The 13434-nt window shown below is 34.5% G+C and overlaps 1 protein-coding gene and 1 long non-coding RNA gene across 5 annotated transcripts in view; one reads left to right on the top strand and one right to left on the bottom strand.

The window, feature by feature from the left end:
* The window catches only part of SLK (STE20 like kinase), a gene marked incomplete at its 5' end in the record, with an annotated part of 54944 nt that overhangs the window by 2875 nt on the left and 38635 nt on the right, over nt 1-13434 (top strand). For 3 of the 4 annotated variants that reach the window (XM_082408255.1, XM_082408256.1, XM_082408257.1), the window contains one exon: nt 13253-13417. In XM_082408255.1, coding sequence (XP_082264381.1) covers nt 13253-13417 — 165 coding nt within the window. Of the gene's footprint in view, nt 1-13252; nt 13418-13434 lie in introns of those variants that run through there. The other variant, XM_082408258.1, reaches the window with a different exon arrangement.
* Nucleotides 91-13273, bottom strand: LOC309636207. The gene is made up of 2 exons (XR_014249303.1): nt 11368-13273; nt 91-11025 (listed from the first exon to the last, which is right to left on the bottom strand). It is a non-coding gene; the product is annotated as an uncharacterized lncRNA (long non-coding RNA).

A 13434-nucleotide genomic window follows, 5' to 3' on the forward strand; every position in this document is an offset into this window, starting at 1 on the left:
CTCTTTTTAATAGTATTATTTGACACATAAATGAAGATATGTAGTATCCCTCACAATTTTTTATGTTTGTATTTCTGTTGCTTTTAACAGAAAAAAAAAAAAAAAGAATGACATGAAATGATCTATTGAATTGAAGCTGAACTATTGACTGTGTGCTGGATGAAAGTGATTCTTTTTATGTCCCTGATGGGCATGCACCTTTTTTAAAAAAAGTAGTGAAATATATAATCTTTGTATTGAAAAGTACAAAACATATATGTACGTTTAGCAGACAATAGTAAAGTGAACTCATATTAACAACCATCAGAGTAAAAGAATTCTGCCTGTACCCCAGAATCCTTCGCACCTCCTTTCTGAATTGCTTCCTCTCTCCCCCTAAAGGAAACCACTATTCTATCTGTAAGTTATTCATTTCTTTCCTTTCTTCATAGTTTACTGTCTAGGAGTGTGTAACTAAACATGATAACTTTAGTTTTGTATGTATTGAGCGTATTTTGTGTCTTGCCTCTTTGGAAATCAGCATTGTTTGTGAGGTTTGTCTTTGTTATCACTAGAGTGGTATGTAGTTAATTGTTGCATAGAATTACAATATATGGTTACATCACCAATTATTTACCATTGTACTGTTAATGGATATATCAGGTGCTTGCAGTTTTTGGCTTTTATACACAGTACTGGTGCATATATGTATGAGTTTCACTAAGACTTAACTCAGGAGTAGAATTGCTGGGTTATAGGGTAGTGTATCTTTAATTTTACTAGATGATGCCATACTATACCAGTTTACACTCCCACCAGCAGTGTATGATAATTTCCTTGCTCTGCTTTCTCTCCAACATTTGATATTGTCAGAATTTTTAAGTTTTGACAATCTGATATTATAGTTTTCCTTGTGGTTTTAATACATCTTTCCCTGACTGCTGATAAGTGATTCTTTTCATAGGTTTATTAGTAATTTGAATTTCTTCTTTTGTGTTCAAGTTTCTTGTTCATGTTCCTCTTGGATGTCTTCTTCTTGTTTATTTGTAGTGTATTCTGGATTTTAACCATGTGCTGGTTATGGTTATTGCAAATACATTTTCATTCTGTGCCTGTCTTTTCATTTTCTTTATGGTGTCTTTTTATGAACAGGAAGTTCTTGACTTTAATATACTCCAACTTTGTTTTTTTCTTTTTCAGTTAATGCTTTCTGTATTGTATTTGAGAAATTCTTTCTTGGAGTGTCCTTCCAGTTGCTGGATGGGATGCTGCCCGATTGATGAATCACCTAGTAAAGCTAATTAGATCTTTGAAAAAAAAAAAAGAGAGAAGAAAGGCTTTCCTAACCTGAGATCATGGAGATAATCCCCTATTTTATCTTCTAAGAGCTTTATGATTTTGCCTTTAACATTTAGGTCTACAACCCTAAATGTTAGAAGAGATTTTTGCAAATGGTATGATATAGGGGTCCAATTTCATTTTTTTCTCCAATGGATACACAGTTGTCCCAAGACTCATCACTGGGGGAAACTATTCTTCCACTGCTCTGCAGTGCTGTCTGCAACATGTGTCTGTTTCTGCATCTCTAGTCTCTTTATTGATCTATTTGTCTATTCCTTTGTCAGTATCCCCCTGTCTTAATTAGGAAAGCATTAAAACAAATCTCTGCTAGAGAAAGACTTCCCCTTGTTCTTCTTCAGCAATGTCTAGTATATTCTTGGCCTTTAGTGCTTTCATGTACATTTTAGAATTAGGTTAATTGAGTTCCACAAAAAAACCTGTTGTGCCTTTTTGAAGGGGTTTTATTGAATTTATATTTAGATCAACTTTGGAAAAATTAACGTCTCCATGATACTGAGTCTTCCTACCTATGCATATGTTTTATCTCTAGGTCTTTTTTTTTAATATCTCTCAATAATGGGTTATAATTTTCCTCCCCAGAAGTCTTACGAGCTCAAACTACTTCAAGAGTGTCTTAAATGCTTTGTTTTTCCTATTGGAATTTCTTCCTTGTTTTGGTTATGTACAACCTTCAGTAGTCTTCTGAGAAAGGATGAATGGAAGGTTAGGTTTTTAAGACCAGGCCTGTCTGAATATGTCTATATTATAATGTCATACTTGATGTATAGTTTGGTCGTAGAATTCTAGTTCAAAAATACATTTTTGAACTAGCGTTGGTGAGGACAAAGAACAATTGAGAAAATCCCCATCCCTTGCTTACGGCCAGTCTTCCAAAGTGGTTGTATGAATTTATACCCCCATAAGTGAGGGATGGGGATTTTCTCAGTTGCCCTTTGTCCTCACCAACACTTGCTATTGTTATTAATACTGTTACTAATATTTTATGTTAGCCATTCTGGTGAGTGTGAAGTGGTTTTATTTACATTTTCCTGATGACTAAAAAAATTGAGTCATCTGCCTATCATGTGCCTATCGAATATTTGGGTGTTTTCTTTTTTGTGAAATTTCGTGTTTGTTTGCCCATTTAAGAAAATAGCTGTATTGAGGTATAATTTATATAACTCAGAATTCACCTATTTTATGTTTACAACTTGATGAGTTTTAATAACTTTGTACAGTTGTGCAACCATCACTACAATCTAGCTTTAGAATCCTCTTTTGACCACCTGAAGTTCCCTTGTGCCCATTTACAGTCAATTCCTGTTCCTGCTGGGGTTTTCTTTGTCTGATTACTAATGAGGTTGAGTTCCTTTTATATACTTACTGGCCATTTGGATTTCTTCTTCTCTGAAGTGCTTGTTAAAGTCTTTTGGGTTCTTTTTCTTTTTCTCATTGATTTATGGGAGTCTATATATTCCGGAAACTAATCCTCTCAAGTTATATATGATGCACATTATTTTCTCTTGCTTTGTAGTTTGTCTTTTCTTTCTCTTTATGATATCCTTCTTTTGTATAGACATTTCAAATTTTAATGTAGTTCAGTTTATTAACTTTTTATACTTAGTGCTTTTTGTCTTAAAATTTCCTTACCCAGGGTGATGAAGATGTCCTCCTATGTTACGTTCTTAAAGTTTTATGGTGTTGCCTTCTGCCTATACATTAGGTCTATAATTAAACTGATGTTGGTTTTTGTCTATAGTGTGAAGTAGGGGTCCAGTTTCATTTTTTCTATGTAGATACCCAGTTGTCTCAACACCATTTACTGAAAAGACCACCCTTTCCGTGTTGCTTTGCAATGCCTCCATCATATGTCAAATGTCCATATACACATGGTATATTTCTATGAATTTCCTATTTCTTTAGGATAAATTCCTAATAGTAGAATTGTTAGGGCAAAATACATGATCATTTATTAATGTTTACTGTGAAATTACTCTAGAAAGGTTTATAAATTTATTTTAAAATTAATTTTTAATTATATTGTAAGATGTTATGGAAAAACCTGAACGAACTTTTTGGCCAATCCAATACAAATAATTAAAGAAGTTCTATTTATTGGGAAAATTAACTTATTAGAGATTAAAGTTAGTTTCTTTGACCATTACTCTAATTATCGTTCCTTCTCTTCTCTCCATAAATGTAACTATTATCATCGGTTTCTTTTTCTGTTTGTTTTGTTTTTTGGGGGTTTTTTTTGGCCACGCTGCACGGCTTGCGGGATCTCAGTTCTCTGACCAGGAATTGAACCCAGGCCACGGCAGTGAAAACGCTGAATCCTGTCCACTGGACCACCAGGGAACTCCCCATCATCAGTTTCATGTATATGTTTCTAGATATTTTTCTGTGTACTTACGTATATATACATGGGTTATACCTATTTAAACAGCCCAACAATGGTCTATTTCTGTGCCTTTGTTCCTTGACCTTTTTCAATGTTAGTTTTTATCCTTTTAAAAAAGTATTTGCTTTTTCAGTAGACAAAAAGAGTATCTGTTTATTTCATTTTCCATTTCTCTCATTTTTAAAGAGATTGCCATTTAAAAATTAATTGAATTATTCATATTCTAATAGAGTTGTTTTCTTGTTGATTTGAAAGTACTTTTTATGTACTATGAAAATGAGCACTTTATAATAATGGTGCAGTTATTTTAGTTACTTTAGTTTATGCTGCTTTTTTGATATAAAGACATATAATATTCTTTATTCTACAAAATCTGTCAATGTGTTACTTTTCTTTTTATTCCTTCACTTTCATGCTTAGAAAAGCCTTCCCTACCCAGAAATTAGATAAATATTTATCTATATTTTCTTCTAAACTTTTTAATAGTTCAGTTATGAAGAATTTTAATTTTAATTCATCTGGAATATAATTTTTTTTCTGTGGATTGACATGACGCTCTATTCCACCCTAAAAAAAACCCAAAAATATATTTTATCTATTTCTAGAAATTTAAATACTATTATTTTGAAAATATAGCAAAGTATAAAGAAGAATATATAAAAATAATTCTACCTTTTAGATAACCTGTTAATTTAAAAAAACTCAAGGGTATACTCATGTGGTTAGAAACTTGAACAGTACAAAAAATGATAAAATTGAAAAATGAAAGCTTTCCCCGCCAGTCTTTTTTCCTGAATTTAACCACTATAATAATATCTGTGTATCTTTCCAGGTAAAATTTTATGCCTGTATGAGCATATATACAAATGCTTGTTTGTAAAACTGAAAATATGTTGACACGTGCACGTTAGTATATACAGGTGAACTTAACTGCCTATCAAATTGATAGCATAATCATACTGGAAAAGTGCTTCAAATGATGTTTTTAATTCATTAATTTTTGGCTGCGTTGGGTCTTCGTTGCAGTACGTGGGCTTCTCATTGTGGTGGCTTATCTTGTTGCGGAGCACGGGCTCTAGGTGCACGGGCTTCAGTAGTTGTGGCACGCAGGCTCAATAATTGTGGCTCGTGGGCTCTAGAGCGCAGGCTCAGTAGTTGTGGCGCATGGGCTTAGTTGCTCTGTGGCATGTGGGATCTTCCCGGACCAGGGCTCGAACCTGTGTCCCCTGCATTGGCAGGCGGATTCTTAACCACTGTGCCACCAGGGAAGTCCCAAATGATTTTTGAATAGAGTGGTGACTAGTGGGATATATTTAAAGGATAAAAAGAACAGCAAAGAATGCTTGAACTTTATTAAATAGGTTTGTTACTAGTAGTGATACTAATGTTATAATTCTGAAAATACTTTATATGTACTATAGGATAGAGCAAATTAGTTAATATAGTGCTGTTTTAGGAACTAGGGTTGTAACTCGGAGAAAGGGGTTATAAGCTTGAAATGTAAGGAAGAACCCTGTGACGTTGATTTTTGAACTGGAGGTTTTAGTTTGAACTCGTGATAACACATGCACTCATGCCTCCAACACACACACACACACACACAATACATATATACATATTCCTGTTTTCCACTGAGAAGGCCTAGAAATAATGGTAACTAGTACTCCTAGCTCTTGGTTTCTAAATACCATTCCCCACTAAAAGGAACCAGGGCTCGTTGAAAAGTCTGATCCAGGTCTGGGCTAGAGAAGTACAGAAGTGATAAAATTGAAAAGTAAAAGTCTCCCCATTACTCGTGTTTTCCCAAAGGAGCCTGGATATCTTGGACCAGAAAGCAAAGATATGCTCAAAAATTAATGGGAACATGCCCAAAGAATACCGGTTAGTTTTGAGCAACAAAAATATCAACAAAATAGTAGCCTAATAGAGGAATGCTAGTTAGTTAATATATAAAGATTGATAAAATTAGAAAAACCACTATTTTGCAATGGCACTATAATAATTCAGGCAAAAATTATTGATGGATGCTAAAAAAATCATTGTGTGGAAGGCTGTGGAGGAACATGGTTTCACCCCGTAAGTATCACCCCATAAATGTACCTTTATGGTAGAGAGAGCTGATGGATACCATCTTAATCAAGTGATCAAACCTGGGGTTAATCAACAGTAACAGGAGGAACTGTATTTTCTGATGTAATTCAGTGGGAACTGTATAATCACCTAATGTAGTATTTTTGTTAAAGATATTTAACCTGAATCTGATAATGAGGAAACAATCAGACAAATCCACAGTTTGAACTTTTAAAAATGTAAGCAATAAAGGAGTTTTGTTTTTTTTTTTTAAGATATTTGAGAAATTTGAATATGGAGTATATATTAGATATTGTATCAATGTTAAATTCTTTGGGTATGTTAATTATATTGTGGTTATGTGTGAAGTGCAGCGTACTTTGCAAGTGGCATAGTAAAAAAGAAATGCGTATATGTGTGTGTTGGTATATACATATCTCTACACATACATACATATCTTTTACATATATATGTAAAATATATGTGTGTGGATCTTGTGTGTGTGTATGTGAGAGTGAGAAAACCAAATATAACAAAAGGTTAATTGGTGACTCTGGGTGAGGGGTGTATGAGTGTTCACTGTTCACTCAACTTCTCTGTAGGTTTGAATTTTTCAAAATAAAAAAGTAAGGGGTCATATTTTAAAATACTCTTCTGCACATTGCTTTATTTCACTTAACAGTTCTCCTTTTCACATTTTTTTCCTCCCTCTATATAGTCATCATTTTTCTCTTTCTCTTTTTCTATGAAAGGAGAAAGAAAGTCTCCTTTCAGAGTAGGCAACTACTTCTATACTATTACTAAAGTTATTTGGCGTTTATTAAATACCGCATTATGTTTTGTACTCAATACCACATGAAGTCCAAATTCCTAGCATGTATACATTTATGTTTTAAAAGAGGTAACTGAAACTTTGGATTGCAAAAATAGCTTTAATGTGCTGGCTTTTCTTTTTTCCTTCTTTGTAAAAATCTTAGTATTTGTGTTGAATTCCTTACCTTGACAGCAGCATGTTTTGGCCCTTTTATAATTTAACGTTGAGAATGTTTGTGTGGCAATGACCTTCCTTACCATTTAAAAGACTTTATTTTTCTTGAGTTAATGTCCAGAAGTAGTACATCTTTGTCATATTTTTAAATATTTTTTTGAAATTGTCTTTTCGTGTTCTCACTTTTTCATCTTTTCAACTATGCAGCCTATGCAAATTTCCACAGCTTATCTATCACGCAATTGTCAATAATGTTTCAGTTTATTCAGGCTGCTCCGAGTCAGCAGGTCCTTGAAATAAGTAGGAAAACTGTGTGATCTGAGAATTGGTAAAACATTTTGGAAACCGCAGATTTAGCCAACATTAACTTATTGCTGACATTTTGCTGTTGGTATCTTGACTGACAGTAACTCAGTTTTCAATAAATAACCAGAACAATATAAATAAAATAGTGTTTGGGACTATAAAGAGAATATAAAGTATATTCCTTTCTCTTTTGCAGAATTCAGGAAATGACATGAAAATTCTTTATTTAAAAAAAAAAATCATTTATTTATTTATTTATTTATTTGGCCATGCCAAGCGGCATGTGGGATCTTAGCTCCCCGGCCAGGGATGAACCCATGGCCCCTGCAGTGGAAGCGCAGAGTCCTAACCACTGGACTGCCAGGAAATTACCCAAAAAATGCTTTTTTGAAAAGGATTTCTGTAATATTTTCCAGAGGTTATGGGAAGAGTATGTATAGTTGATCCTCATTATTTGCGGATTCTGTATTTGTGAATTTGTCTACTTGCTAAAATCTATTAGTAGTCCCCAAATCTATACATGCATTGCTTTCACAGTCATTTGTGTACATGTGCAAAGCTATGTAAAATGTGAGTCCCTAGACCCACACATTACATGCTGAGATCGAACTAGGTGATGCTATGTCTTCTTGTCTCAGCTCTCATACAGAGGTTTCCAAAGGATGGAGACAGTAGAGAGCAATGTAGTGAAGTGCAAGAAGCTTCTGCTTTGGGACCAGTTGGATGGGGTTTGAATCCCAGCTCTGGCACCTGTTATTGGGGCAGCCTTAAATAAGCCACTTAACATTTCTGAACCTCATTTTCTCTTTTGTAAAACAAAGAAAATAGAATCTACCAGGATGAGTTGTTTTTGAGATTGAAGATTATAATATATGTGAGGAGGGGTGTGTGTGTGTATTTCTTTTAGGAGCAGTGGTTCAGTATTCACTAATTCAGGGTTTGTAGTGACCTATATAGAACATAACTAGCACAAATAATGGAAAGCAACTGTATATCTTTGCCAAGTGATGTTGAGTAATTTTATTCTTATTTGATATTCACACTCATTCCTAGCAAAATCTTATCAGGGCTCTGAGAAGATCACCAGAATTAACATATAATGTAAAACAGGTAACAACAATAGCTAAACAATCTAAAACTATCTGCTTTCTTTAGTGCTATTCTTTTTTTTTTTTTCCTCACTTAACTGCTCTTTGGAACTTTGAATGTTTATTAACCAAATATTTATTTTTAATTTTTTTAACTTTTTATTTTATGTTGGAGTATAGCCGATTAACAATGTGGTGATAGTTTCAGGTGCACAGCAAAGGGACTCAGCTATACATATACATGCATCTATTCTCCCCCAAACTCCCCTCCCATCCAGGCTGCCACATAACCTTGAGCAGAGTTCTCTGTGCTATACAGTAGGTCCTTGTTGGTTATCTATTTTATTTCTTTATTTTTAAATGCATAGATCTTTTTAAAAATTTTATTTATTTTATTATTTTATATTTGGCTGCGTTGGGTCTTTGTTGTTGCGTGCAGGCTCTCTCTAGTTGCAGCGAGTGGGGGCTACTCTTCGTTGCGGTGCGTGGGCTTCTCATTGCTGTGGCTTCTCTTGTTGCGGAACACGGGCTCTAGGCGCTGGTCTTCAGTAGTTGTGGCTCATGGGCTCAGTAGTTGTGGCTCGTGGGCTCTAGAGCGCAGGCTCGGTAGTTGTGGTGCACGGGCTTAGTTGCTCCGTGGCATGTGGGATCTTCCCGGACCAGGGCCCGAACCCGTGTCCCCTGCACTGGCAGGCGGATTCTTAACCACTGCACCACCAGGGAAGTCCCGAGACTGTTTCTTTTTAACACTTTATTTGCATTATGTTTGTTGATAGTTTTACACACTTAACAATGTTTATTTCAGTTTTGATTTATAGAGTTCTCTGGAATCAGATCCTGAGGAGTAATCAAGTTATTTTCAAACAATAATGTAAGAAGCACTATATTTTCTAATGTAAATTTTATTTATTATTTATATTAAACCAAATGGTACTATTGTTGGTTTAATCAGTATACCCAGGGCAATGGAATAATGAAATTTGTTACTACAAAGAACTTTAGAGATTATCTAGTATTAATTATTTTTCCCCTTTCACGCCATTCTATTCGCAAGTAAAATACACATCTTTAAAATCTTCCAGGACATTGGTAGAGGCATGCAGAAGCAGGATGACTTTTAACTCTACTCACAATATCCTTGGTCTCTTACCAGGGCTCGTATTTTATAGTGTTCCTCTTTAAGGACAGTTCCTCTGTGCTCTTTCTTCCCAAAGTGTTACGTTAAAATGGTGAGAGAAGGGCTTATTTCTCACTGGCTTATTTCCTGACTTGGGGGAGGGCAAGTTCTATTTATTATTTTTTCAACTGTAGTGTCTTTCTTAGAGAGATAAACTTAATGCCATATTTCACCAGTTATGATAGACTTTTAGCTTTTAAACATCTCTCAAATTGGGATATGTTCCAATTTATTGATTGACGCCTTAGTATTGTTGTTCGCCAGATGGCAGTTGTGATGTATTTGTCGTTGCCTATGCTTTGTGAATGTAGTTGTATCTCTGGTGTCATACAGTTGCAACCACTTGATGTTTCGATCAATAAACCATTTAAGAACGTTTTGAAGAAAGAATGTGAGTCCTGGTTGTCATCTAAAAGCTTCATTTAGCACCTGTGGTAAGATCAAGAAAGTATCAGCATTGTAATTGCAAAATGGGAGACAGTGGCTTCAAAGAAAATTTTGGAGACAGTAGTAGAGGAGCACTTTTTAAAGAAATGCTGCATCACCAAAGCTTTTCATGGCTAGAGAATGATATTGTGTGGAAAAACACAGACAGTAGATAATTCTGAGTGAAAAAGTGACTCAGGAGTTAAATGTGAAGAAGTGTTTAATTTTTCATGTATGCACAAGGATAATATATGCTAACAGTTTTTGTCTATATTTATCCAGAAGAGCTCTTAAAAAAGAATAATGTGAAAATTCTAAATGATAAAGTGCCTGGCAGTTTTTCTTCCTTAGTGGAACATAAGATAATGGCACATCTTAAAAGGCTTCGTAGATTTGATAAAATATGGTAGATTAGCATATTATTCTAGAGTGGTAGTTATGACTGATAAAGTTATCTTTTTATCCATACATATTCTCTGAACCTTAAACATTAAGGTTACTTTGTTAGTAATTAGTATTAATTTTTACCTCTACCTAAGTAAGTAAAATGTAGCAAAATCTACTTAGGAGAATTCCCATATATAGGCTGATACCTGGTTTGTTTATTCTTTCATCATCATCTCAAAGGTTAGATAATAGATCCCTAAGAAATATCCCATAGACTGATTTTTTTGTATCTTATTGCCTCTGTAAAAATAATACATGTCCATTTAAAAATGTAAACAATATGAAAAATATAGAAAAAGTCAAAAGCACATGAAACTCTGCCATCCCCACTGAAGATATCTTTCCAGATATTTCTTATGTAGCTATCCCTGTGTGAAAATGGATGTGTAGTTTTTGTAAAACTGCATACCTTTTGTGTTTAGTAAGTTACTTTTTTTCCATTCAGTGATATGTTGTGGCTTTTGTCCCATCTTAAGAAATATTAATTGATTAGTCAAATAATTTTAATGGTTGCATAATTTTCCATTGTAGAAGCATACTGAATGATTTAAGTAGGTTCCTGTTAATGGACATTTAGGCTGATTAAGTTTTCTTTATTGTAAATAGTGCTTTGATGAATATTTTGTGCATGCATTTTTTTTTTTGTAAAATTATCTCCTTATAAATTATTAAAAATGGGATTTGGACATTTGTTTATTAAAACACTTATTACTAGCTTTTGAAAGTTTGCTATATTTTCTTTTAAGGTGATAGATTTACTGAAGTGATGGTAACGTATAATATTGAAATGTCTTTTAAAAACCTCATTAGTATTTTTTTTTTTTAATTAAACCTTTCTTACAACACTTCTTAATTTTATTTATTTATTTATTTTTGCTGTGTTGGGTCTTCGTTTCTGTGTGAGGGCTTTCTCTATTTGTGGCAAGCGGGGGCCACTCTTCATCGCGGTGCGCGGGCCTCTCACTATTGCGGCCTCTCTTGTTGCGGAGCACAGGCTCCAGACGCGCAGGCTCAGTAATTGTGGCTCACGGGCCCAGTTGCTCCGCGGCATGTGGGATCTTCCCAGACCAGGGCTCGAACCCGTGTCCCCTGCATTGGCAGGCAGATTCTCAACCGCTGCGCCACCAGGGAAGCCCCTAAAAACCTCATTAGTATTTTAAGATTTGATTCCTAACTTTAAAAAAATGATCTTGACTTCTACTGCATATTTGGAAACCTTTCATTTCTAATAAATGGAGGTGAGAAGTTATTCAATTAAAGATAGAAAATGGAAAAGTTAAAGTACTAAAACAATGAAAAATAATTAAACTGATGGAAGTATAGGGAAACTGGAAAGGGTAATGATTAAAATAAAGAAAGGGCTTTGGAAACAACCTGGATTTGAATCCTGATTCAGTCTCTTACTAGCTCTACATGACCTTGGGGAAGCCTTTTAACGTCTCTAAATTTATTCATCCTCCTTAAAAGTAGGGATGCTAATATATCATGGGGTCATTTTGAGGATTAAATAATAATAGTAATAATTCCAGATAACATGTTTGAATCTTTTTACTGTGTATGGCAGGCATTGTATTAAATGTTTATATGTATTTTTTTCACTTGGCAAATATTTATTATCTTAATTCTCACAAACTCGTGAGATATAAGTATGTTTTATTGATGAGGAAGCTAAAACTAAAAAAGGGAGTTTGTAAGTTGCCCAAGCAACATAGTTAACAAGTGGCAGAATCAGAATTTGAACCCTACCAGTCTGACCCAGTAGAGCCTGCAATTTGAAATTCTATCGTATGTGTATATAAAGCACTTAGCACAGTGAATAGCATGCATCAGTTAATATGTATGTTTAGGCTGTCTTTACAAAATAAGTATGTCAAGAGAATGAGAAGACAAGCCACTTGGAGAAAATGTTGGCAAAAGATATATCCGATAAAAGACCGTTATTCAAAATATATTAAGAATTCTTAAAACTCAACAATTAGAAAACCTACAGTCTGATTAAAAAATGGCCAAAAGATTTGGACACCTCACTGAAGAAGATATTCAGATGGCCAATAAGCATATGAAAAGCTCAATATCATATGTCATTAGGGAGTTGCAAATTTAAACAAGGAGATACCACTACACAATTGTTAGAATGACAAAAATCTATACCAACAACACCAAATGTTGGCAGGGGTGTGGAGCAACAGGAACTCTCATTCATTGCTGTTGGGAATGCAAAATAGTATAGCCACTTTAGAAGACAGTTTGGCAGTATCTTGCAAAACTACACAGGCTCTTACCATATGATCCAGTAATTCTGCTCCTTGGTACTTACTCAGAGGGGTTGAAAACCTAATGTCCACACAAGAACCTGCACACAGATGTTTATAGCAGCCTTATTCATGATTGATAAAACTTGGAAACAACCAAGATGTCTTCAGTAGCTGAATGGATAAACAAACTGGCACATCTATATAATTGACTATTATTCAGCGCTAAAACAAAATTAGGTATCAAACCATGAGAAGACATGGAGGAATCTTAAATGCTTGTTACTAAGTGAAAGAAGCCAATCTGAAAAGGCTACATACTGTATGAAAAACAAAACTATGGAGACAGTAAAAAGATCAGTGGAGGGGTTAGGAAGAAGGGCAGGATGAATAGGCAGTGCATAGAGATTTTTAGGGCAGTGAAACTATTCTGTATGATATTATAATGGTGGATACATATCATACATTTGTCCAAACCCATAGAGCACCTACCAGGAGTTAATCCTAATGTAAACCGTGGACTTTTGGTAATAATGATGTGTCAATATAGGTTCATCAGTTGTAACAAATGTACCACTGTGGTGCAGAATGTTGATAGTGGGGGAGGGGCGGCTGTGCACTTGTAGGGAGGAGAGTACATGGGAACTCTGTGTACTTTCTGCTCAGATTTGCTGTGAGCCTAAAACTACTCTAAAAAATAAAGTTTGTTAAAAAAAAATAATATTTAAAAAGCAAGTATGCATTATAAGTGTGAACTTCTGATACTTTTGTTTTTAGGCCCAGAATAAAGAGACCAATGTTTTAGCTGCTGCAAAGGTGATTGACACCAAATCTGAAGAAGAACTTGAAGATTACATGGTTGAAATTGATATATTAGCATCTTGTGATCACCCTAATATAGTCAAGCTTCTAGATGCCTTCTATTATGAGAACAATCTTTGGGTAAGTATTTTCTGTTA

The sequence above is a fragment of the Balaenoptera borealis genome, assembly GCF_965194805.1.
Source record: "Balaenoptera borealis genome assembly, chromosome: 10".
Classification (NCBI taxonomy): Eukaryota; Metazoa; Chordata; class Mammalia; order Artiodactyla; family Balaenopteridae; genus Balaenoptera; species Balaenoptera borealis.